This window comes from Balaenoptera ricei, chromosome 18 (assembly GCF_028023285.1).
Source record: "Balaenoptera ricei isolate mBalRic1 chromosome 18, mBalRic1.hap2, whole genome shotgun sequence".
Taxonomy (NCBI): domain Eukaryota; kingdom Metazoa; phylum Chordata; class Mammalia; order Artiodactyla; family Balaenopteridae; genus Balaenoptera; species Balaenoptera ricei.
Genome location: NC_082656.1, coordinates 83,208,339 through 83,235,041, shown reverse-complemented (window position 1 = coordinate 83,235,041; position 26,703 = coordinate 83,208,339). Strand labels below are relative to the sequence as shown.

Below are 26,703 nucleotides of genomic sequence, written 5' to 3'. Positions count from 1 at the left end.
GCATATCCACCTTAAATATACATAATCATGGTAGATTATAAAGTTTTCAAACTAGTACTAGTAAGCGTGGGAATACAAAATATAAACCAGGGCCGTCGAAAGATAAGACTTTGTTCTTTTATTTTGACAAATGAAGAGTTAACCTTTTTTAGGATAGCAATTCGCAATTTATAGTAAATATCAAGTGACATTTTTCTTTGGCCACACCACGTGGCATGTGGGAACTTAGTTCCCTGACCAGGGATTGAACCCACGCCCCCTGCAGTGGAAGCTCAAAGTCTTAACTGCTGGACCACCAGGGAAGTCCCATCAAGTGATATTTCTAAAGCATCACCCTGCAGTGGAAGCTCAAAGTCTTAACCGCTGGACCACCAGGGAAGTCCCATCAAGTGATATTTCTAAAGTGATGCTTTACGTGGGGTGTTTGTGCAACACTTTGATCTTATTTGGGTCTCACTGAAGGAAAACCACACGGTTATTGATCAAACCTATCGGGTCCACGGGAGAGTAAAATAAGAACCTAAGACTAATTCTGGATGTCAGGGCACACAGGGCAAGCACACCAGCCGGCAGGGCACCAGGAAGCTGGGGTCTCGAAGGCGCCACACGGAGCACTTTCACTCTGTCAACAGACGTTTCCTTCGGTCACAATGAAGCAACCATCACAATGGCCCGACTGGCGACGTTGGATGATCCCCTTCTGCTTCCCTTGTTCCTTCAGCCCCAACTCTACTGATCCCCTGAAATGAGCCAGAGTCTCCTACATAATCAGTCCAAATTCTGGGAGAACACTGGTTTCTAAGATTTTAAGAAGGTTTTCCACTATATGAATTCTAATGTCCCATAACTCGCAGAGAACGCGTCACATCTCTCATATTTTCTCCGACCTCCAGATGCAGCCGAAGGAAGGATCATGGTCGGGTTAACAGCTCCTATTGTCCCAGGAGCTCTCGGAAGCCTGGAGGCAGGAAGGGAGCCCCCGGGAAGGAGCAGGACAAAAGCAGCATCTGTGTGTCCGACACTCTGGGAAGGCTCTGAGCTCCGTGACCGCCCACCGTCCAGGTGCTGAGTCCCGTCAGAGGGGAGCAAGCAAGCAGCCCGCTCGCCTCTCTCTGAGAAGGCAGGTCCCTCGCCACCCCTGAGCTGTGAGAGCGTAGAGATGCTGTTGTTCCCCCGCATCCTTCCCGGGTCCGCTCCCCGCTCACTTCGCTGCCTCCTGACTGCCTGCCTCCTTTGTGGGGCGGGAGCTCTCAGGCCGCTGGCACTGTCTTACTTCACCCCCGACTCCTTGGCACAGTAACTTCTGCTAAAAAAAGTAAGTGGTTGAAGTTGGATCAGACGCATCCATGGTGATCAAGTTACAGATCAGAGACATGAACTTGAACTACAGAACAGATCCTCTGGCTTCTCCTAAGAGGTGAAACGCACAGGGTATATGACTTCCTTCTCACGCCAGAAAAACTGCACGGTAAGAAAGAGGTTTTACGAGGATAGTAATTCAGAGCTGTCCCAGAACACAGAGCTGGTGTGAACGGTCAGCAGAAACTTCAGAAATAAATAGAACCTAGCTTTTAAAAGCAGCTATGGGACTTCCCCTTGCGGAAACATGGAGTAGAAATACTTTATTCTTCCTGCGAAGTATTACTAAAACCCTGGACACTGTATATAAAACAATACTGATATACAAACAAAGCCAGACAAATACCTCACAAGGAAAGAAAATTATGGAACATTATCCCTTACAAACATAGATGCAAAAATCCTCAACAAAATTTCAGTAAACTGACTCTTAACAGTATGTCCGAAGGATTATATACATGACCAAGAGGGATTTATCCCAGGGATGCAAGGGTGATTCAACATATGAAAACCAATCAATGTAATATATGACATAAATAGAACAAAGGAGAAAAACTCACATGATCATCTCAATAGATGCAAAGAAAGCACCTGACAAAACCCAACACCTGTTCATGATAAAACCACTCAGTAAACTAGGATAGAAGGGAACTTCCTCAACCTGATAAAAGCCATATATGAAACTCATAGCTAGCATCATACTCAACGGGGCAAGATTGAAAACTTTCTCCCTAAGAGCAGGAACAAGACAAGGATGGTTGCCTTTGCCACTTCTATTCAACAGGGTACCAGAAGTCTTAACCAGAGCAATCAGGCAAGAAAAAAAAAAGGTATCAAGTTGGAAAGGAAGAAATAAAGTTATTTCTGTTCTTAGATGATAGGATCTTATATGTAGAAAACTCTAAGGATTCCACCACCACCGAAAAAAAAAAAATTGTTGGAACTAAAAGACGAATTCAGTAAAGGTGCAGAATACAAAGTCAACACACAAAAAGCAGTTGCATTTCTATACACTAACTATGAACAATCCCAAAAGGAAATTAAGAAAACAATTCCATTTACAATAGCATCAAAAAGATTAAAATACCCAAGAATGAGTTAAACCATGGAGGTGAAAGATTCATAGACTGAAAACTACAATATTTTGCTGAAGGAAATCATAGAAGATCTAAGTAAATGGAAAGGCATCCTGTGTTCATAGATTGCAAGACTTAATATCCCAAGATGACACCACCACCCAAAGTGATCGACAGGTTCAGAACAACCCCTATCAAAACTCCAATGGCATTTCTTGTGGGAATGGGAAAACCCACCCTAAAATTCACGTGGAATCTCAAGCGACTCAGAGTAGACCACAATCTTGTAAAAGAAGAACGAGGCTGGAGGACGGACTCATGTTTCCTGGTTTCAAAGCTCACCGGAAAGGGACAAGTAACCAAAACGGTGTAGTCCTAGTGTAAAGACAGACATAGACCAACAGAACAGAACTGAGAGCTCAAAAATGAACAGTTGCACATGTGGCCCAATGATTTTTGACAAGGATGCCAAGACCATCCAACAGGGAAAGAAGTCTTGTTCAACCAATGGTCCTGACACAAGCGGCCATCCATATGTGAAAGAGTGAAGCTGGACCCTTACCTGTCCCACACACACAAAATTAACTCTAAATGGATCAAAGACCTGAATATAAGTCCTACATTATAAAACTCTCAGAAAAAAGAAAAAAACATAGGGACAAATTATGATCTTGGATTTGACAACAGTTTCTTAAATACGACACTAAAAGCACAGGCCACAACAGAAAAATAAATTGGACTTGATTAAAGTTAACTTTTGTGCATCAAAGGATACTATTGAGAGAGTGAAAGACAACCTACAGACTGGGAGAAAATATCTGCAATTCATACATCTGATAAGGTGTTAGTATTCAGAATATATAAAGAACTCCTACAATTCAACAAGAAAAAAACCTGATTAAAAAATGGGCAAAAAACTTGAATAAGCATTTCTGCAAAGAAGATATACAAATGGTCAATAAGCACATAAAAAGGTGCTCAACATCTTCAGTCATTAGGGAAATGCAAATAAAAACCATAATGAGTTACCACTTCATACCTAACCAGGGTGACTATAGTTAACAAAAATGGAAACCAACAAGTGTTGGCAAGGATGTGGAGGAACTGAAGCCCTCACGCACTGCTGGTGGGGAGGTGAAATGGTGCAGCCTCTGGGGAACGGTCTGGCATTTCCTTAAAAAGCGAAACATATTGGAATTACCAGGTGACCCAGCCATCCCACTCCTAGGTACGTGATCAAAGGAACTCAGACGATACAAGCGCACCCATGTTCACAGCAGCATTGTTCCCCGTGGCCAAAAGGTGGAAACAACCCAAGTGCCCACCAACAGATGATGGATAAACACAGTGTGGCACATGTAGCGCATCCACACGATGGAATATCATTCAGCCAAAAAATGGAATGACGCTCTGATGACGTAAGAACTCGGATGAGCCTAGAACAGACTGAGCACTCACTTCAGAACAAAACGTGAGAAGAAAACCAAACAGGTCACAAGGGAAAGCATTAAGCGCCAATCACTGGAAGTCCTCAGGATAAAGATCTATTTTCTTCAAGACCATCACAATGTGCTTGTCATTCTGGACGCCCTCACCCCCCAACACCAGCGGAGGGCTGTGGAGGGTGGTGCCCGCCGAAGGGCACGTGGCCAGGCTTCCCACGGCGCACGCACGTGGCACCCAGCAGGAACGCGCCCCCCACGAGGGAGAAGAGGCGTGAGGCCGCCGCCCGCATCTCACCACTGCGTTGCGCTCCACTCTGGATCGGATCTGGTCCACCTTGCCTTCTATCACTCGGGGAAATACTGAAGAATCTGCTCCTTTGCAAAACAGATAAATTTCTCCTAGAAAACAAGAAAAGAAGATTTTCATTTAATCACTCTATGGGGAAGACGAAATTATTTTTCAAATGACGCTTTTATTAAAAACAAAACCAGGGATACCAGCGCTGAGACTGTCGTGGAGATGTCGACTACCAGTTAACCTGTAAGATCAGGAAAACGTCAAAGCTACGGAGCCCCCGCCAAAGCCTCGTTTTATTCCGACAAGCCCAGAATCTCCGGAAAGTCAGGAACCAGGAGCGAAACTGGCTCCTGGCCGTCCTTCCGCCTGCTCCCTGGCAAGGATGTGAGTGAGGGACGAATGCCCTCGGGACCAGCGAGGGGTATGGACGCAGAGGGCGTGGCCGACCCCAAATGGGGTAACGAGCTGCTGGGACACCGGGCGTGACCAAGAGTGACGGGAAACACCTGCCGAACGATCCTCCCCACACCTACTGCCCGGTCACGCCACACGTCTCAGCGCTGGGGGTGCGCGCTCCTCCCCCCTCGAGGCGAAAGGTTTTCCCGTCCAGACGGGTCAGGAAGCTCTCGGCTCCGACAAAACTGCGGGCGCCCGCGCTGACCCACAGGCCGCTGGCACCGGGGCTCCTGTTTCTCGAGGAATCTTCTGGCCTGCAAACCACGTGGCTCTCTGCTGGGGAAGCACCAAGGGGCTTGTCACAGCGGCTGCAGGGCCAGAGAGGGGGCACTGCCGCTGGGACCGGGCTCTATTCAGCACTTGTCATCAGACAGAAATCACGCACACCGAGCCCCGGGCCGGGGTGGGTCCCTGGAAACCCAAGACGCTGCCGGCCCGCGGGAAGGAAACCCGGGAGCCAAACCCAGGGCACCAGGAGGGGCCGGGAGGAGGGGGCACAGTGCCGGGGCGAGGGCTGGGGAGCCCAGAACCGGTGGTCCCCACGGGGATCTGCACAAGGGCCCGTGAACTCAGGGGCAGCGTCGGAGCCCACCGTGGCTCCGTCCTTGGTCCCAGAAAGAACTATCTTCTGCAACATACGGAGCGAAACACTTAGAACACGGCCCGGTTCATGCTCACGGAAGTCCTGGAATTAAACCCAGGGCAACGTCCACCTACGGCCAGGAAGGATGGCGTCTGCAATGTGTGTCGCAGGCATGCGGAGGGGACACGTGGGGCTGAGCGGGGAAAGAAGCGGCAGCACGGCCGCCGCCCCCAGTGGGAATCTGAGGAGTGAGTCCGATCCCCAGGAGAAGCCTGCACACCCTCAGGCCGTGACCCAAGAGTCCTGGTCACGTGCCCGCCACCAGCCGTGACTGCTATAGGCAATGCTTGTACGTACGGCATCAGATATAGGATAAAACAAGTTTCGTGGTCCAGACAATTCTGAGTGGTGATACCTTCTTGGACACTAATTCTTTTTCTAGAAAAAATCACAGATGACTCCAAGTAACGCCCTGTGAATGACTTAAATCTTCTACTGTCTCAACCTGTCATCCCGCTGTACCCGCCATAGACGTGGGACGTGTTCAGCCTAAAGAGTTGGTCAAGCAGAGCCTCTGACGTGAAAACATCTGGAGTGGAAGGCAACATTTAACTTGCAAAGGACAAGAGCAGGCAGTATTGGGCCCCAGATGCAGACCTGCTTTTCCAGTTTTGTAAACGAGTAAGAAGCTAGAACTCCAGAGCAGTGCAAACACGCAGGTGAGGTGACCGTGGCCCACGCCAAGCGCCGTGGGACCTGGGTGGCTGCCACGGCTGCAGTAGCTTCTCGGGGAGAATCCTCAGACGCTCAGGGCCGCAGGGGCTCTGGTCTCCGTCCTGCCCACGAGGCTGTCAGTCAGTGCCTTTAGGGTCATCGCCGGGGAGGTATTACTACTTACACAACAACTTGTTTAGTTAAATATTCAACGTCTCTGAGAATTCACTGCTGCCCTGCGGGGTTCTGATGGCCCGGCCTCTCCCCTCCAGGAAGGGGTTTCTAACGGCGCGAATGCCGAGGAGGTAAGTCCTTCATGTGACCCAGCTCCTGCTCCAGGCTGAGCCACGCTCCTTTTGATGGGAAGTGTCGTTGCTTGTGAAGATTCCACGGTCCACACCTCGGTTCCAGCGCTGTGCCGGGGCGGGTCAGGAGAATGGGCAGAGGGGGCAGAAGATGGTCTGTGACCAGCTGAGGCGTTGCTTCCCGAAGCTGTGGCCGTGACCGCTGGCTCACGGACTGTCTCAAGCATGACTCACGTTTGTATGGGGGAAAGTCACAAGAGAGAAAGACTGATGGTGTGACCTTGCGCGGGTGAAGGCCTTCATCCTGGATGGACCCGGCGCTGCCAGCGCACAGCATGGGGGGCACCAGCCCAGGGGACTCGTCTCCAAACATGACGGGCCGCGTGCTTCCCGTGTCCTGCTGCCCCTGTGGCCACGTGTTCGGGGCAGCATTTACACAAGGACTTGATGTCCACGGTGCCCACTGGTGCAAGGCTCGGTGGAGGAGCCGTCACACCCGACAGCCTGTTTCGGAGGCGAGGGGGCCACGCGGATCCGAGCGCCAGCTCTGAGACGCCCAAGTGCTCCAGCTCGCGGAGCGCACTTCACAGGGCCTGGCTGAAAGACGGGCCTTCAGCGACCTCCCGATGTCCTCAACCGGCTTGGGAGACAAAATAAGGCATTTCCCGTCCCATCGCAAGAGGCTCAAGCAGCCCTGTTAAGGGACCTCACTTTGCGGAAATGAAATCCGCTCGACCTGGGTGTTAGGACGCTGCTGACGTACAGCTCTCCAGGTCACACTTCAGGCTGAGTCTGTTTAGGTTCAGGGCAGCAGCTTTGCTTGGTTTCTCTCCAGGCAAGTTTCCAAAGAGAAAAACATAGCCTAGTGCGGTCTAGTTTTAAGAAATGAAAGAGTAAGATGCCATGTCTCTTGGTAAGATACCACTTGAAAACACGTTAGTAACTGAACCCAGCAGCACTCACCGAGCACTCAGCGGTGCTGTGCTGGGCACACTGTTGAGAAAGTGTGGTTCTGCATTCAGGACATCTGCAGCCCCGCAAGGGCAGAAGGAAACCAGGAAGGCTTCCTACAGGTGGCTGTGGACACGTCCTGGGAGAGCTGCACATGAGTAAGAGGGCCTCCAGGTGGAAAAGCCCTGCCAGGTAGAGGGCCTCCAGGTGGAAAAGTCCAAACCAGGTTGAGGGCCTCCAGGTGGAAAAGTTCACACCAGGTAGAGGGCCTCCAGGTGGAAAAGTCTACACCCGATAGAGGGCCTCTAAGTGGAAAAGTCCAGACCAGGTAGAGGGCCTCCAGGTGGAAAAGCCCTGCCAGGTAGAGGGCCTCCAGGTGGAAAAGCCCCTCCGGGTAGAGGGCCTCCAGGTGGAAAAGCCCCGCCAGGTAGAGGGCCTCCAGGTGGAAAAGCCCGGGCGGTGCACCCTGGGGGGCAGCCTGGGAAGGAAAGCGGGAGGCAGCTCAGGGCCTCCACGAGAAGAGCTGGAGCAGAGCTGCCTGTTTCCATCAAGGACACGAGCCCAGGGGGCCCGGCAGGGGCTGCGAGCAACGGGGGCTTGGGAAGGACGTGGTCGCAGACGCCTGGGCGGGGCCTGCGGGGGGGACCCAGGATACAGGCTGCGGCGTGTGTAAGCCGAGGGGAGTTTACAGCCCCGGGGATGAGTCACAGGACCTTCCCTCGCGGGAAAAACCAAAGGTGACTAAACCTCAGTCTAAGATGCTCGGGGACAAACGGGGCCTGAGGTTGAGGAGTTAGGGTTGGTTTATCCATGTTTTTAAAAAAGAGAATAAACAGTTAAATCCTTAAAGCTCCTATAGAATTTAAGAATCAGAGTAAAACACAGTCACAATGTATCATTTAAGAAACCAAAGGGAAAGAAATTTCTACCTGTAGCAGATTTGACAATTACACTCATTCTTCTTCGTACTGAGTCAAAGCTCAAAATTTCCAGCAATTCAAACCTGAAAAAGAGATTGAAAAATTGCTGTTACCGTCATCCGGCTCCACGTCTCATTACATCGGGGTGACTACCGACCCCCCCCCCCCCCCCCGCGTGCTTCACGGTCCCTAAAGCAGCACGGGGGTCGTCAGCCGGGCTGGCTGTGAGGCTGCGCCGGCCCCGCCGGCCCACGAGCTGGCTCCTGGGAGTCCGGGAGCGCCAAGCGGCGGTTATGGCCTCAGGGGCGCTCTCACTTGCCTTTCCAGCTGGAAACCAGAAGCCGGACAGCAATGTCACTGCCCTCCCAGGGGTGACCCCATGGCGCCCGGAGGCCCCGAGCGCTTGCGGGAGGAGCCCCAGCTGACCTCGGCGGGCCTAGGGCCCAGCAGCCGTCCTGGAGTCGAGGGGCTCACCACCTCCGCAACCTGGGAGTTTATTTTTCTTAAGAGCAAAAATTTAAAATCCAGCTCTTTTGAGACCATCACCACCAAATCTTACATTCTTTACCACGTGTGCCGTATCCGTAACTGCCCACTGATGTTTATTTAGCAAGGAGAGATGGATGACCCCATCCTCGGAGTCAAAATCAAAACATGCCATTTGGCTCTGGGAGCAGCAGTTTTAGACTAGACGGTCCCTAAGAGTCGATACGGAAAGTGAAACATCCCCCGTCCATCTGGTCCCTCCAAGGCTACTGCTCAGTGTTTCTATAGGACCCCGTGCTCCACGGCCTGGGAACCTGCTCTGAGAACACAGGATTCCAGGGCCACTCCCGGGGGAAGGGCTTACGTTGGCCCTCTCATGGGGAGTCAGAGCTCGGCCTTGGGGGGTGTCAGAACGTACTAGAAGCTTTGTCAACTCCTGCAGTAAAACTGACAATGTGTGGCTTAACCCCAGTCTGTCTGAGGGCACACCACCACCCAACTTCTCCTCTAACCATCCGACTCAACTTCTCCAGGTGTTTCGGTGACATTCTTGGAGTTGTTACTGAGAAGAGGGAGAATGAGTTACGGAAGGAGTACAGAGAATTTGGTATTTTCTCCGGTGAAAGAACTCTGTAAAGACACTCCTGTACCACCATCCCAGCCAGGCAGGGTTCGCACCTCTCAATGTCATTGCCCCTGTTTTGCAGCTCCATGTAATTGTCCTTCAGCCTCAGGTACGTGAAGCCCAATCTGCAGAGGAGAAGACATACCTGGGAGTTAATGTGGACCCTGATGGTCCTCTTTTGTAGCATGTTTCCATTTTACACTTTGGGAAAGCTCTCCTTTTGAGAAAGAAACGCTTCCAGAAAAACAGAGGCTGTAAACTGCATTGTAAAGTCGGGAAATTATAGCACTGTCTCAGAACATTCTCCAAGAGCCCAGGGAATGTCAACTTACCCGACTGTCTGGCGCACCACACGCAATTAGCTGCCTTCTTACTGGCGTGTTGAACGGCAGCAGGTCTGAGGATTGGTCCCTGTCTCTACTGATCAGTGGGGCTGCTTAGAGGTTGGTTACCATGTCAGAATTGGAAGGACTCTGGGAGCCCGTCAATCTCCAGGCAGACGCTCCATTTTACTGATGAGGAAACTATAGCCCCGTTCAACCAACGGGCCACGGGGCACTTCATCTGTAACGCCCCCTCCTGCACCAGCACGTGTGAGGGCTCTGCCAAGCGGGCCCAGGCTGGGATGGGAAAGAGCAAACGGGCCTGGCTTCTGGACTCAAGGAGCTTCCAGGACGTGGAGGTGGAGACATACACTAACACGGCAGCAGCCCTAATCGTATTAGGAAGACACTATGGGACCATGAGGACAGGGTCCCGCTGACCTGGCAGGAGCTGGCAGGCTGAAGGAGAGGCTGCTTGGAGGCTGATCTCTATGACTGCACGCGCCTTAATTCCTGAGCATTCATTTTCCAAGGAGAGAGAAATCTCGATTCAAGAACTCTCACCTACGTATGTGTGCATTTGTACGTTGAATAAAGGTCTGTGGTGACACAATGTACATACCTGATGTCACTTTCAAATTGCACGGGAAAAACACATATAGTTTAGCCAACAACAAAATCATGGTTCCAATTAGAGGAGAGGTGCCTGGTGCCCACTCACTAAGGCAGCAAAAGGGGAAGGTGAGCGTGGCCTTTAGCACTTTCTAAATTGAAAGATAGTTGATTTACAGTATTGTTGTAGTTTCAGTTGTACAGCACTGTGATTCGGTTCTTTTTGCAGATTATATTCCATCACAAGTTACTATAAAATATTGGGTTAGTTCCCTGTGCTGTACAGTATAAATCCTGCACCTTCAGTATTAAAGCAGGGTCGTAAGCTGTGAGAATGGAAAAACATTTCCCTGATGGAAATTATGCCATGTGTCTGGAAAAAAGTATTTTTCTAAGTGTCTGCTTACAACCCCATGTCATGAGGCAGCGAAAACTCCCAATAACAAGATCTCGAAGGAGGTAGAGTTGGCACAATAGGACACATGGGAAGTGAGCAGTGAGAGAACCCCAGCACCCAGCATCACCTTTTCCTTGCTGTGTGACTTTGGGGAAGTTGCTTGATATCTCTGGGCGTCAATTCTCTAGGATGGATGAGGAAGACCTGTCATAAAGGGATTCTAAGACTGCTGGCATCTTTAAAAGCCTGTGACTATTTGGAATACCCTCTAACTAATTTACTGCAGAAGTTAGGAGGAAAAACCACCCATCTGAGACAGCAGGAGGGACCCGCGTGCACCACTGTGGGAATCGGGGGGAAGCCCTGAGCACAGAGGCAGTGACCGCCCCCTCAGCAGAACGCACCGGACGCAGGACGCTTCCAGGACGAGCCTGTGGTCGGGGCGGAGAGGCCCCGCACACCCCGCGCCCCCGGGACCAGAGACGCACCTCTGGACGCCTTCGACCAGAGCCACCTCGTCAGGCGAGGCTGAGATGTACACGCAGCGCCTCCCTGAGTCCGGCGACTTCCTGGGCCCGTCCGCCTCGTCGCCGTCCTTCACCTGGATGGTGTGGCACAGGCAGACGGCCCGGAAAAACAGCTCTTCCCGCTCCTGCAAATGCGGCACAAACCCACAGCTCTGCGGCACATCCGCGCAAAGCAAGGAAAGCAAACAGCAGATGGTAAGCAGCAACGCCGGGCCTGCAGCCCTGGGCGTCAGGGAGTTTTAGCTCCACCTCTGGCGGTGGCAGCCGAGTCCGGCTGCCTTCCCTCCTCTCTCGCGGTCCAGACGAAGACGGACACGGACCTCAGGGAGGCAGGGGGTTCAAGGCCACAGGAAGAGACGGGCCTGCGATCCCCGAGTTCCCGGAAGCCGTCCCGCGCCCTGGGGTGCGACCGAGACTGAGGGGCCAAGGAGGGCTGGGCTGGCCTCGCGCGGGCCACGTGGGCAGCTGAGGCAGGTGGGACGCCCCGCAAGGCCACAGACCACCCGGCCCTCCCCCGAGGCTCGGGGGTGAAGAGGCCGTCTCTGCACCACCAGAGGCCCACGCGCACCGGCTCTCAGAAGGCCGCTGAAGCGGCGCCGACTCAGGCCCCCTCAGTCCCCTGGGGCTCCACGCAGCCTCTGCAGCCACCAAGGCTGCCGGAACGGTCTCCTGGGCGACCGCTGCCGAGGGTCACGGCCCTCCTGGAGGGGGTGAGACCTGGAGCCGCGGAACCAGTGTGTGTGTGTGTGTGTGTGTAGAGTGTATGTGAGCACATGTGTGCCTTGTGTCTGTGTGCAGGTGTGTCCGTGTCTGTATGTGAGTATGTGTGTGCCTTGTGTGTCTGTGTGCAGATGTGTGTCTGTGTCTGTGTGTCTGCGAGCACGTGTGTGCCCGTCTGTGTCTGACACGTGTGTGCCCGTGTCTGTGAGCACGTGTGTGCCCGTGTCTGTGTGTGTGTCTGTGTGTGCCCGTGTCTGTGAGCACATGTGCCTGTGTCTCTGTGTGTGCGCCCATGTCTGTGAGCACATGTGTCTGTGAGCACATGTGCCTGTGTCTGTGAGCACGTGTGCCCGTGTATGTGTGCCCGTGTCTGTGAGCACGCATGTGCCCGTGTCTGTCTGTGTGACTGTGTCTGTGAGCATGCGTGTGCCCGTGTCTGTGTGCAGGTGTGTCCATGTCTGTATGTGAGTGTGTGTGTATGTGTGCCTTGTGTGTCTGTGTGTGAGCACGTGTGAGCCCATGTCTGAGTGTGTCTGTGAGCACATGTACCTGTGTCTATGTGTGTGCCCGTGTCTGTGAGCATGTGTCTGTGAGCACATGTGCCTGTGTCTGTGAGCACGTGTGTGCCCGTGTCTGTGTGTGTGTATGTGTGTGCCCGTGTCTGTGAGCACGTGTGCCCGTGTCTGTGTCTGTGAGCACGCATGTGCCCGTGTCTGTGTGACTGTGTCTGTGAGCACGCGTGTGCCTGTGTGTCTGCGTGTGCACCCGTGTCTGCGTGTGAGTGTGTGTGTGTCCGTGTGTGAGCACTCATGGTCTGCAGGGCCCCCTACTCTCAGCCCACGGCTTCCCCACCTGGCCACGTGGCGAAAGCTGCCCCGGCCCTGATGTGACGGCCAGATGCACCCGGGGACGCCTGTGCAGACGGGGACGCTCACAGCTCTTCTCCCCTGAGTCGCCGGAGGGCGGCATCTGTCCTGGACCCCAGGACCGGAGGTGCCCCTGGTCCATCGCACGACCCGCCCATGGGCGGGTGGCAGCAGGGTGCACGGCCAGGAGCGCGGCCACCTACCCGCCCGCCGGCGCCCGGGGAGGCGTCGATCATGTCGATGGCGGCGGCGGCGGGGAGCACCTGCCCGTTGCAGATGGCGTGCGGCACGTACACGTGGCCCTCCACACAGCACTCCTTGAACTCCATGTTGTTCTCGGTGAGGGTGCCCGTCTTGTCCGTGAACACGTACTCCACCTGCGGACATGGCGCGGCTGGGAGCTGCTGCCCCTCGAGGGCCCTCGGACCCCCCGAGGCAGCCTCGTCCGAACGAAGCGATTTCCGGGGCCTTCACCCAACCGCGCTGCCTCCCCGGCTGGACGGTGAGCACGCTGGCCGCCCCCGCCCGCAGCTCCGGGCATACGAGCGTCCGGACACAGACTGGCTCCGGGGGCCGACGGGGGACTTTCTACACTTTTCTCCTTCCATCTCATGGAAAGACAGAGACGCGGTAGGGGTTGGGGGCTTGGTCCTGGATCCGACCTGACCAGAAAACCAAGGGTACGGGTGGGATGAGCTTATCCCATAAGGCCTGGGAGGCGCAAGCCTGCAGCATCGTTTAAGGGTTGGAAGGTGACAGAATTCAAACAAGTCAAGGGACAAAAATCTCCGATAGAAAACTGTGACAAGTGTGAAAACTACATGGAGTTTTAAACCCTGGATCTCGATGGACTGAAGGAAGGTGGGGATCCCGGACCCTGTGGGCACCTCGTGAGCTGTGGGGAGCACGGGTCCCCCCCGAGCCCCCGCCGCCGGCTATCAGAGACCCGCGGGCCCGGGAGGGGGTGGAGGGTCCCGGCGAGTCTGTGCCCTACCCATCCTGCTGGGCTCCCGCTCGGGGGCTCCCACCTGCACGTTCCATCCGCGGGACACGCTGCAGGGCGGGTACCTGTTATTACGCCCACTTTACAGGTCAAGAGCCATCAGCCTGGAGCAGGAGTTCAGTGGAGGGGCTCTGAACTCTTTACACCGCGAGACTGAAACTCGGGTCTCACTCTGCCCACCTTGACAATGATGACCGGGGCCGTGAGGACCGAGGAGATGGGACGGGAGAGCCGAGGGCAGCCCCTGTGAGCGGGCTCACTGCTAACTCTCCCTTGAAACCCAGAATCAGCACCACTTAGAAAGGCCACGGCTGAGCTTATGGCAGTGAGATAATGGGATGAATCTGCATAACTTGTAAACCCAAAAGCACCCCGCACTGTCACATAAAGTTAAAAAGCCACTTTGCCGCCGTCTTTCACTAGGTATAGGTTATATCTCTGTGCATGAGCTGAAATGGAAACGTTCCCATCTGACCAGCCTGATGATCTGCCTGCGTGATAAGAATCACGTAGCTTCTAGAAACCTGGGGACATAAAAGAGAGGGGCTCAATGGCCGGCCAGTGAGAGAAGACAATTCAGGAGACCTGACCTGTCCTAGCTCTTCGTTTAAATCCGAGGTGTTAACCAGAGGCCCTTCTCCCGTTTCCTCGTCAAACATTTCTTCGTCCCAGGTGATGAAGTAGGAGCCGAGGAACTTCTGCATCTCCACGGTGACGTACATGGACACGGGGATGATGTAGTTGAAGAGAACCATGAAGGCCAGGAAGTCTGTGAAGGCTCTGAGAAACTAAGAGAAGGCGGTGTGATCCCCATGCCACTCACCAGCGTCACGACGGCTCAAATCTTACAGTCAGTCAGGCACAGCCTAACAAGTGCTGTTTTTAAACCAAGTGCTTCAAACCCAAAGGTAAAGACCACTGGGGCAGCGGGGGCCGTCGGCTTTGTCTCCTGCACTGACTTTAGCGCCGTGGCGGGCCCGGGACAGGAGCCGCCCGACATCTGCGCTGCTGGGGGGTGGGGGGCATGGGGGGGGATTAGGTCACTTGTGAGTCACACTCAGAGACGGCGGGGAGCAGGGGGTGGGTCTCCAGCCAAGAGCCCGCAGGACGCTGTATACTGTGATTATTCCAAGTTTCCCTTGTGAGTCTGATAAACGACCAAATTTAGGGGTCTGTACAAATGGTGTTTCTGTATAGTTTTATCCTTATTTCTGAGCCATTTGTCTCATGGGAGGCCGGACTGAACACAGGAAGGAAGTGGGGGCCAGGTTGGGATCTGCACACGGCCCTGCTCTGAGCTGAGTGGATCCAGGTCTGGCTTTGCACACCGCTCAGGTGGATGCAGTAGGCCCAGCCAGAAGACTGTACTGCTTTAAGTAGAGGACATTTCATCAAATTAACACCCTGGTTTGGGGGAAAACATTTTTGATAAATATAAGCAACGGAGCCAAAATCCCCTACATAAGAATGAAACCAATTCTTATTGTAATTTCCCATCATTGAGACGCTCCTTTTATTCATCTATTACCCAATTAGGGACCGTGTATCTCACTAATAAGCAGCTACTCAGCCCCTCTTATAATACAGGTCACCGCGCTGAGTTTTATGTGTTTAAGGTGTGTCCTTATGAATCTAGGATGGAAGCCGATACCTTTTCAGACTTGACTATTCAAATACCCAAAGAAGGAGGCTCAACCAGTGTCTACAGCTGGGGGGCCGGGGGCGGGGGCAGGCAGCTGACACCTTCACTATCCACGAGCGCGTCTACTACAAAGATTTCATCGACCTAGACCTCATCCGGTCTCCCCACATTTCCATAGCGACAGCCTGCGGAGTCACTTTCTGTACCAGGTTCCTCTGTCTTTCTGCCTCTGTCTTCTGGTTGTACCATGGCTCATCTCGGAACGGCTCGCTCTGCCACACGTACTTCATGACGGTATTAATCAGCGCTTTGCTGATTAGGATGCAGAGGTACACGATGAGGAATACATTCATTGATCTGAAACACAAGACAGCGGTGGTGGCTTAGTTCCTGTTCCCCGAGGAATCCTGAGCTGTGCGTCGCCTTTCTCACAGACGTCAGCAGGAACATGTTGTGAACAGACAGGGACAGCACAACAGCAGGTTTTAAAGGACCCCCCAACCGACTGTCACGGTAAAAGTGAAAACGCAAGCTCGTCTACATCTGAGTACACTCCGTGGGCACTGGCATGTGTTCTGGGGCCACCAGGGAAAGTGCTGAGGGCAGGGAACTCCGATAGGCAGGAGGGCACAGCCTTGCTCACAGGGCTTCTGCACGGTCTAGGACTCTTAGCTCAAAGAACACCCAGACATCAATTTCTTCTACCATGGCGCATCAGCCTGTGAGTTCCAAACTTGGAGATCATCACCACGAAGGAAGGGGGGAGGGAGGGAGGGAGCGAATGCCCTCCGCATAGGAAAAGTGCTGAATCCTTAGCCGGTATCTTAGGAGCTTATGAAGAAGGTTTGATTTTCCAACATCTATTTCTGAAACCAATTTGTCAATGCAGACATCTGGAAACTAAGCACTCTTCTTTAATAAGAACCAACTGTCCAAGTTCACATCTGATGCAGCCACAGATGGACAGAGACCCAGGATCACCTTTCAAGGTCGACTTGCCAGGAGTAGACAGACGATGCCTCAACAGTCTCCCCACAGATCACCCAGGAGCCCAGAGCTCTTTATGACACAACATGTGGACACTCGGTTGTACACTTCAATCAAGGACACACTTTAGCGAGAGGCAAAGAAGACATCATTCTGGGCCATGTTTCCTTACAAATTCAACTGTGTCCTTGACTTATTATCAGAAGGATTCTACCATTTAATAAAAAGAAGACTGTTCCCTCTGCTAATGCTTTCCTCACTGAACCCATATCAGAAAAGTGACTGAACTTTCACTTTTTCATGAAATGGTGGGAGGAGATGCTGGGCGCCCACAACTGACCTTGACCCAGAAGTCCGGGTGTCCACGCGCGGGCGGGAGCCTGCAGACGTGGCTGAGGGTGCGTGGCCATTTACATCCCCACAAAGTAAGACTGTCAATCTAAGGTCTAAATAACCCGCTTGACTGTCCATCAGATCCCATGAAGGAGTTGCTAGTAAGACTAAGAGGAAAACGGTTCCCCATCTGCGGGGGTTTGAGACAGCGGGAAGCCACGGACGGGTTTTTACATGTTTCGAACCATGGGGCACTCAGCTTACTTTTCGACAGCAGATCGCTTCTGGGATTTTGACTGATAATTCAGCGCCATCTTGGTTTCCATGCCCGTGTAAATAGCAACACCTATAAAGTACAGAGCAGATGTTAGAACAACACCACAACTGTGTCTTGCTCTACATCGTAAAGTATGCGCAGCTACGATAAAAGCGAAATTCTGGACATAATGGATCATATTTTAAATTCTTCTAGGCAAGCTAGCTGTTCATAAAAAGTCACACAGGATTCTTTAGACCAAAGGAATGCTTTTCTTTTCCTGCACAGAGAGCAATCCGCACTTTTTTTAAGTTCAGATTTTAATGTATTGAGTTTTCCAACAACGGGGCACATTTGTATATTTATAAGTTGTTTCAGTTAAAACATAAAAAGTAACCCACCAGAAGTGGGAAATACTAGCAAAGAAATACAGCCATTAAAGGAAATTTCTCGCAGAACTACACCGTGTGAATCCTTTCATAGATATAAGTTTACGTTTGAGTCAAAAACTACAGGCACTTAATTTGCAAGCAACACTCTGAGGTGTCACGGCTCTGTGGATTGCGGTTATACGCGGCAACTGGTTTTCTTAGTGAGCAAAATTACCGCGGCCATAAATCCACAGCCCCTCAAAGCACAAAGAGACGCTTTCATGGTACGCTTTCATCCGTAGTTAAATCTACGGATTTTAACTGCTTAATGGGTCCTTGGTTTTAGAAGCTATTATTAATAATTCACTAATTAAAACATTTACCGAAGATTTTCTCAGTGTTCTTTAGCGTGGCTCCTCTAAGAAGCAAGTTTTCCGATCCTAATGGCCTGCAAAGATAAGGATGACCAGAAACAGGGCAATGGAGAAAGCAGGTCGGCACGACAAGATGGAGAAGCACCTCAGTGGCTCCACACACTTTGTTCTAAGAGGAAACCGTCTCGGTGTAGACCTGCTTGTGCTTGGACTAGGAAAGCTAGCCGGGCCCATGTGAAAGCACGTGCTCTTTCCCTGGGGGGCGGGAAGAACCTGTCTGCTGGGAGATCCCGGAAGATTCAGCTCCTCCAGGGCCCCAGCCCCGCCCCAGCCCCACTGGGCCTCACCCCAAGGCTTTCAACGCGTTCCACTGGCGACAGCGAGGGTAGTGGGGCCCCCGCGGGTGCCATGAGCAGCCCCTGGGCACTAGTCAGAAGTGCCACTCGAGGGACCAACCCGGAAACCCGCTCCTAACAGGCTTCAGGTCTGAGGCCTGAGGCACCGGGGACCCCAAGGGGTGCCCGCGCCTCAGCTGTTTCTACCGCACCCTCGGGGGTTTCACGTACACGACACAGTCGCGCTTCCAGGCAAGAAGGCTGTGAGGCCCCGCGTGGCAGCCAAGCCCCAAAGGCCCCTGAACGCGGGTGGCCTGGCAGTCTGGAGCGACCCAGGTACTGCGCTCCAGGGGCAAACGCAGCGACCGAGGAATTCAGAAGCCATTCGGGTGAACACAAGCACTCTGGACCCAACAGTGAGCAGCAGACAGACGCTCTGCCTCCAGGGGCTCGCGGGCCAGTGGTTCCCCTTTGTTGACCGAGTAGTAATTTCTTCTCGTTTCCCAAGAGTAGAAGGGAAATAAGCAGAATTCAGATTCACTAATTTTGCCATTTACAATATTCTCCTGATTTTCTTCGGAGGGTAAAGGGAAAGAGTTGATTTGGGGTAAAGGGGAAGATTTGCTAAAGCTTGCTTTTCACTTTGTCGGCATTTAATTTCCCTTTACCATGGAAGGTTGAGAATCCACTGAACGTGATAAGCTTAAATGCGTTCAGTATACTTAGCTGACCCAGCTCAGGACCACATCAGGCCGAAGATGAGAAAGGGGGACTTGTCCAGCGGGGTGCGCTGGCAGGGGCCGCCCCCCCGACCTGACGGGCCTACCCAGGGCTGTCCCATGGCCTCAGGGTGTGTCCCCCAGCCTCACAGCCACGTGGGACAGGCGCCCGGCTGCACACGTGCTGTCTGCTTGTGCTACAAGTACTGTCAGCCTCTGTTAGCAAACACAACAGCTCATGTCCAAGGTGTTTATGGAAATAAATGGCCCTTTTATAAAGTGTCTCTGGGGAGTCTAAAATTAATTTACTTCAAAAAGTACTTCCCTTCTAGTTTGGACAGGAGGATGAAGAAATATCACTCCAAAAAGACTGAGAGCTTAGATATATAACTCGTAACTGTCCACACCACGAGTTTATAAACACCTCTAAATACCCAAATATTAGAAGTCTGCTGAATCATATAGATACTTAAAAAGCTAAACTAGAACTAGTATCAAAATACAAAATATATTGGTAATTATCTTCCCAAAGGGCTCAGCCTTCAACTTCATCCAAATATCAAACAAGGAAAGCCTGCAGTGCTCACTTTTCCAGCCTCACTCACTGGCAATATGGATCCGTCTATATATATTCACTCTTGTTCAAACTCAAATTAGTCCTCGCAAGACACAGAAAGCCACATTATTTCTCCAAAGTAACTAGGCATTCACCTTTAGAACAACAGGTATTTAAGAAGGATCAAGGCAATGCCTCCATAGACTCTGGAAAGCAACTGCTAACCTGCTGATGAAGAATGGTGATCAAAACATGCTAAGAGGGGTGCCAAGTGTTTCCTTAAAACAAGTCATTTCTGGAGCCTTTCAAGGAGATAAACCCCATGACGATTTATTTTGCAGTAATTTCCCACTGAGTGTTTTTTTCCTACTTCTGGCCCAGTATTTTAATACACAAGGTAATGCCAGGACACAGACAATCGAGTGACTGCTTAAATTGGAAGAAAGATAATTTCTCTAACCAGTGGGATTTGTGAAGAAGGAGAGCAATGTCAAAACCTACTGAAAGCCAAGTTCCCTCAGTGTAGACCTGAGGCCACGTGCAGGTAAAACGTCCAAGGCCCGGGAAGTGAGGCAGCACAGGCCACAGCTGCAGTGAGCAGGGCTGGCTCCGTCTGGGCGCCACGACCTCAGGGCTGAGTCAGCTCCCTGCCGCCAGCGGTCCGGGGTGAGGCCACTGACGAAGGTGTGGACACCCACCTGTGACCGCACTGGCCACTGCCCATCCCCTGCAGCAGATTCCCCCGTCCCCGGGGGACGTGAGCCTGGACAAGCCCTTGGGAGACACATCCCCCAACGTCTAAGACTGAGGTTATGTCCCAGTGATGAGTCTGGGCAGATTCATGCAGCCCAATAAAGCGGCCCCCAAGTCAGAAACCTTTCAACCTCCTAGCTGAAGACGCACGGTCTGTTCAGTTATGAAAAGAGTTTCTGTTGGGGAAACGCGCCTTCCCCTTCGCCTGCTGGACCAGCTCCTACCCTTCCTGGCTGTGAGAAGACCCTGGGCAGAATCCCGGCTCCACAGGGTCGTTCGTCTGCTACCGCGTCCAGACGTGTGCACGAGAGAAACCAGCAAGTGGAGCGGACCCTGGACCTCCGGTCACGCAGAATTCCCCCCTCAAACCCAGCAGGACAGCAACGATGAAAAACTCTCATCAGGAAAAGAATCCACTTTTAATTGAACGATAGAGATGAAATCGCCAAGTGTTCAGAAGCAGCAGGAATCCTCACCTCACCACAGGGTCATTCAGATCGCTGTAAACATTTATGCGGCCGACGAACCTGGGGACAGGAGAGTCAGGTCACTGCCAGGGCAGCAGGGGACCGGTGGGGGGGCAGGACCCGAAACCCCGGCTCTGGGGAGCCCCCCTCCTCACCCCTGACCCGTTTCTAAGCAGGGCTGGGATTCTGTACTGGAAACACAGGGGTGTGAGGCTAAACCACGCCTCCCCCCTCCTCCCACTTCTTAATTGTTCTATTTAGCTCATGACTTAAATGATTTTCCTTACAGTCACTTCCTCAAAATACAGAAAATCCATTTTTCTTTGACAAATTTAGCTCCATTAAGCCTTTTCAAATATTTGTATTAAGAGTTATGGACTGGAATGTTGCTGGACTATGAAAGTACAGAAGTAATGTATTTTTGACCAGATCCTGATTTTTCAGCAGTGATTTACAGTCTCATTCCAAACAGCCACGCGGCTAGGCCACGTGCAACGGACGGCAGGGAGGACGCCCGGGGAGAAGGAGGCCGGCTCACCTGTAGAGATCGGGCTGGGGCTGCTCACACTCGATGGTGGCGTGGAGAGAATCTATATCTTCCTCCGTATGAAACCCCTTTGTGTCTTGAACTGCATAATGGGTCTGCAGATTGACAAGAAACGGGAATTCACAGCCAAAATGATCAAGACAAACCCAGCAGCGGGGGCCGCCTGTCCTAGGGCAGCACCGATGTTTAATTTTTTAGGCATATACATAAGCCTGGTGACAAAGCCTGGTTACCACACGAGACAGGGTGTATAATAAAGAGTTTGCAAATGTAACAAGGTTACAGAACTGTAGGTTCCACCGGGATTCCGGTACCTATTAGGTGCCAGGAAATTCTTCCATTCTTAGCCAGTGCCCTCAACTACCAGAATTCTTCTTCTAAACTGGACACTTGGATTCATCTGTCAGAGTGGTCGCTCTGAATTAGGAAACGAATTTGGGACCTAAAATATTCGTTTCTGTTTATACGGTTCACAGACAGCTGTCGCAGGCATGGCAAGCTGCCCGCACCTGTCACTGTCCGGGGAGCACAGCTCTCTGCACGGACCCTCACCTGGCCTTGACCCCAGGGCTCCTCAAACCAAGGGGGTCACGGACCCCAGGCCCCGCCCCCAGAGTTTCTGAGGCCGTGAGTCTGGGGTGGCGCCCGAGAACCGCATTTCCAACCTGGTCCCAGGTGATGCTGGTGCTGGGGTCTGGGACCCCGTTTTGAGAAGATGGGCCCAGACGGCCCAGGGAGCGTGGATGGGTGGACCAGCCTTGGGAGGAGAGAGGAAGGAGGGACGGGGGGAGGGGATGCAGTCTCCTCCGTGCCTCCCATGAGTAAGTGTCGGGCGAAGCGTGAAAGGATTCAGAGCAACCGGGGGTGTGATCACAGCGTCCCCGCCGTGTTGTGGAGGCACTTGTGCGTCCGGCACTTTGGGACATTTCCTAATTATAGCCTCACAAGAGCCCCTGCAACACAGGTTTGCCCCCGTCTTACAGATGTGAAAACTGTAGGCGTGACCTCTGCTTTTTTTTTTTTTTTTTTTTAAATATATTTATTTATTTATTTATGGCTGTGTCGGGTCTTCGTTTCTGTGCGAGGGCTTTCTCTAGTTGCGGTCAGCGGGGGCCACTCCTCATCGCGGTGCGCGGGCCTCTCACTATCGCGGCCCCTCCCGTTGTGGAGCACAGGCTCCAGACGCGCAGTCTCAGTAGTTGTGGCTCACGGGCCTAGTTGCTCCGCGGCATGTGGGATCTTCCCAGACCAGAGCTCGAACCCGTGCCCCCTGCATTGGCAGGCAGATTCCCAACCACTGCGCCACCAGGGAAGCCCGTGACCTCTGCTTTTAAGGAAAGGGCTCAGGTGACTCCGGCCCCCCCAGGCACGAACACAGAGAGGTCCAAGCGCAGCCCCCATTGCAGACCGGGGCCACGTCTGGACCAGGGTGACTGCCGTGAAACTTCACCCCGACAGCAGTGACGCACCCGGAGGCTCGTGGCGTCTGCTCCGGGGACGCGTCTAGGCAGGGATGTCCCTCTGTGGGTCGGGGTGCAGAGGGCAGCCCACAGCCCGCAGCTGGGTGTGCACGGCTCGCCGGGGCCGGGGAGGACGGGATACGCCACCCCAAGCTCCAGCGGCCACTGGACACCCGGCGCTTTCCAGCCCAGAACTGCTCCCCCTGACAGCTGACTGTGCCAGAAGGGTCCCCCCTCCTGGGATTCGTTACATAGAAAATGTGAGAGTAAACGTGGGAAATCCCACAGGGCTTCATACGATGACATCCCAAGTCACCCACAAAGGATTAGGGCACCCTTTGGTGCTTCCCCGGCATAGAATCGCCTGTGTCCGCGGGCAGCATTCAAGCACTGTCAGAGCTGCACTTCCAGAGCCAGAGCCTCAGAGCAAGGCTCACGTTGATAAACTCCTTGGAAGCGTCCAGGTTTTTAAAACAATGAAATCCTTAAAATTAATAGCGATGTGTTTCTTCTTTTGTGATTGTTAATTAAAATTTTGTAGCACTAGCTGCTGGTACAGAATTCCATACTGAGCGTAAGAAATGAATCATAATTTCAGAAAATCCTTACTAAGATATTTTAACAAAAAGACACTCATACGGCTTCCCTAGTGGCGCAGTGGTTAAGAATCCGCCTGCCAATGCAGGGGACACGGGTTAGAGCCCTGGTCCAGCAAGATCCCACATGCTGCAGAGCAACTAAGCCTGTGCGCCACAACTACTGAAGCCTGCGTGCCTAGAGCCCGTGCTCCGCAACAAGAGAAGCCACCACAATGAGAAGCCCGTGCACCGCGACAAAGAGTAGCCCCCGCTCGCCGCAACTAGAGAAAGCCCCCGCGCAGCAACAAAAGACCCAATGCAACCAAAAATAAATATAATAAATAAATTAAAAAAAAAAAAAAAGACACTCACTGATGTAACAAGCAGGCAAAATCTAGACTCATGACTCACTTTCCACACAATTCCAGTCCAGTCAAGTCACTAAGTTTGACCAGTAAAATGAAAACATCAAAATTCCAACAATCTCTTCCTTCCATCCTTAACTGGGTACCGCTGCTAAACGACACAGCTAAATAAGGAACATGGAGTTGCTTCTGTTAACCTGAGAGGCTGGTCGTTAGGGGGGCTGAGGATGGAAGGAAGAAAGTGGGAAACAGGGAGAAGCAAACGAGAGGAAACAGTCCCTGGCTTCTCCCTGAACACAGAGCCTCATGCCCGGTGCAGCTTCTGGCCACAAGAGCACAGCTGGGGGTGGATGGGGAGGTCCCGACGGGGCACAAACAACAGGCACGTTACCTTGTGGCTGGACTCTCCGTCCAGGCTGGCGGTGGTCACGTGGCAGGTCCCGTCCACGCGGCTGCTGGATAGGAAGATCAGGTCACAGGGGAAGGTCTCGTCCTCCTTGACCATGACGATGTCCCCGACCTGCAGGACAGACAGACAGCACCGTGAACCGAAAACCGGGCTCTGGGCGGCGGCTCCCACAGGTACCATCACGGTGTTACCTGCAGGAAGGCGTGTGGGTGCTAATATGACTGAGAAAGATCGCTTCCCGGACATTTGGCCCAAACCCAGGAAAGACCTGTGAGGTCAGTGCCCCAGCCTTAGACCTGGGATGCTTCACAGTGCAATAGGACAGAGTATTTTGCAATGTTCTATTTTGCAATGATAGAAATATTTGCAGCATTTGTATTGCAACCAGGCAGATGAGGTGGGCAGTCACCCTGCGGGCACGAAGGCTGTGACAAGCCGCAGTGATCAGGGCTGGGTGGTCCCGAGTGGCCCCCGCAGAAGACCGGCACAGACCGTCGCGACGCAGCAGAGAGCCCAGAAACAGACCCACGAAAATACGCTTAACTGACTTCGGACAAAGGTACGAAAGCCACTCGATGGAGGAGGGACAGCCTTCCCAACAGAGGAGCACTTGGTCAGACCTGGGCAAAAAAGGGCCTTTCACCTAAACCGCACACCTGACGTAAAAAGTAACACAAAATGGATCAGGAAGTTAAATCTAAAACATAAAACTATACAACTTTCAGGAAGAAAAAACCAGGAGAAAACCTTTGGGCTCCAGGGCTTGGCAAAGAGTTCTTAACCTTGACAGGAAAGGCAGCATCCATAAAAGGAGAGATCAGTAAACTGGACTTCATCAAAATGAACAACTTCTGCTTTGCGAAATACCCCATTAAGGTATTTCTGACAGAGGACCAGCTTCTAGAACATACGAACTCTCAACGTTCAACAGTAAAAACCCTCAATAATCCAAGCAGGAAATGGGTAAAGGCCATGAATACATGTTTCATGAAGAGGATGTCCCGATGGCAGATAAGCACATGGTAAGATGTTCACCAGCCTCTAGGGAAACACACACCCACACCGCACCGAGCATCAGGATGACCGAGAGAAGAAACGGCGAGAACACCAAGCACTGACGGGGATGCTGACAAACGGGCCCCTCACACACGTTGCCGGTACAACAGTGCAGACACTCTGGGAAATGGTTTGGCTGTTCCTTTTACCGTTATTTCATGACGACCCAGCAACTGAACTCTTGAGTTTTGACGCCAGAGAAACGGAAACTGTACACATACAAAAACCTGTACCCAAATGTTCACAGCAGCTTTATTTGAACGGCCCCAAACTGGAGAAATATCAACATCCTTCACCTGGGCCACCCCCACCACACCCCCAAGACTCTGCAACGAAAGGAAGGCGCCCAGATGCCCAACCTGGGTAAGTCCCAAGGGAATTCAGCTGCATGAAAGTTACAGACTGTATGACGCCATCCACGCAAGGACATATCCTGGAGGTGGACAAATTGAAGGTTTCTTTTCTACTAGCCACAAGCAGCCTTTGCTTCCTTCCTTGTCTCACAGACTCCATTAAAATCCTCTCGGGTAAAACAGGCTGGATATAGAGCAGACATTCCTCATAGGAGATCGATACATTAAAAATTCAATTTTCTGCTGATAAGTACTGTTTAGGTCTGTTTTTGAAGAGATGTTTATTAAAAGTATAGAAGACCTTGCAAAGGAAATATAGCTGTTAAAGGAAACGGTCTTTGGAGCCTAGGGTCCGAAGGAGCCTGTTAACATACACATGGGGGTCCCCACTGCTGTTCCCACACTGAGAGGCTGTCCTCCCAGCTCCTCACCTCCTGACTCCTTGACCACTAGGAAAATATCGCCAACCTAGGCTAACGGAGGGGAATTACTGAAACACCTGGACGGTGAAATTTATAAAACAAAGAAAATGTGGTTTAAAAACTTAAAAATACATCCAATATAGAACACATATAATAACTATCATGAGGTTAACGAAGACGGACCACATGCTGATGACACCTGAAACAGGAGTGTCCCGGCATCCTGAACCCTGTCCTACGCCCGAGATACCCACTGACCCCCACGCTGACCCGCTGCCCCTCCCAGGGCTTGGGGATGTGCCTGGAAGCAGAGGCTCGGGTTCAAAGACGCGGAGGCCCACCTTTCTGTCCCTGTGCACGAGGGCTGGCGACTCTCTCCCACAGCAGCTTCCTGATGGCCCTGCCACGACTTCTGGCCAGGAAAGCAGCCCCGGGGCGGACAGAGGAATGGTGGGGCTGCAGGGGAGGGGGAGGGGGGCGGCGACTAGGGGGAGGACGAGGACAAGCCCGAGGAGAGGCCGGAGGAGGCTGGCCAGGCTCCACCCCCAGGCTCACAGCGAGACGTGACTCGGGGACAAACCGTAAAAATCGTCCTTATCACCTGCACACAGGTGAGCGCTTCTGAACGGCGAGCGTAGGCCTGAAAATAATCCACTTACATAATTCAAATATGAATTTAAACATAATGATGCATTATTACACCAATAATATATTGAAAAAAAAGAAATTAAAATGCAGCTTTCAGGGAGGTTTCTGTCCCCATTTTCATAAATTTCCAACTAGTAGAGTTGATCATACTAGTATGATTTTGCCTTCCTGTAAAATGACTTTTCTACAGGTGTTTAGAGCTTTCCCTGTCTTGACTGGTTACTATCATGTCACACGCTTCAGACAACAGGCCTGGGGGGAGCCTGATGGCCGAGAGGCTGTGCACGGGGGACCGGGGGCGGGGGAGACACGGGGAGGCTTTGGACCTTCCACTCAATTTGCTGTGACCCTAAACCTGCTCTAAAAATAAAGTCGATTAAAGCTTTAAAAATAAATACATAGAAGT

The 26,703-nt window shown here is 52.3% G+C and overlaps 1 protein-coding gene across 10 annotated transcripts in view; it reads right to left on the bottom strand.

Moving 5' to 3' along the window:
• Positions 1–26,703, bottom strand: part of ATP11A (ATPase phospholipid transporting 11A) — a 126,094-nt gene that overhangs the window by 25,933 nt on the left and 73,458 nt on the right. For 7 of the 10 annotated variants that reach the window (XR_009498721.1, XR_009498722.1, XM_059902944.1 and 4 more), the window contains exons 6-18: positions 23,801–23,929; positions 20,998–21,101; positions 20,469–20,519; positions 17,639–17,703; positions 16,893–16,974; positions 15,515–15,665; positions 14,257–14,454; positions 12,867–13,040; positions 11,039–11,202; positions 10,678–10,734; positions 9,272–9,343; positions 8,117–8,190; positions 4,176–4,279 (exon numbers count right to left, since the gene is read on the bottom strand). Coding sequence is in view for 6 of the 10 variants with exons in the window: in XM_059902944.1 (XP_059758927.1) it covers positions 4,176–4,279; positions 8,117–8,190; positions 9,272–9,343; positions 10,678–10,734; positions 11,039–11,202; positions 12,867–13,040; positions 14,257–14,454; positions 15,515–15,665; positions 16,893–16,974; positions 17,639–17,703; positions 20,469–20,519; positions 20,998–21,101; positions 23,801–23,929 (1,425 nt within the window). In the remaining 4 variants the exon portion in view is untranslated. Of the gene's footprint in view, positions 1–4,175; positions 4,280–8,116; positions 8,191–9,271; positions 9,344–10,677; positions 10,735–11,038; positions 11,203–12,866; positions 13,041–14,256; positions 14,455–15,514; positions 15,666–16,892; positions 16,975–17,638; positions 17,704–20,468; positions 20,520–20,997; positions 21,102–23,800; positions 23,930–25,990; positions 26,117–26,703 lie in introns of those variants that run through there. The other 3 variants (XR_009498723.1, XM_059902947.1, XR_009498725.1) reach the window with 2 other exon arrangements.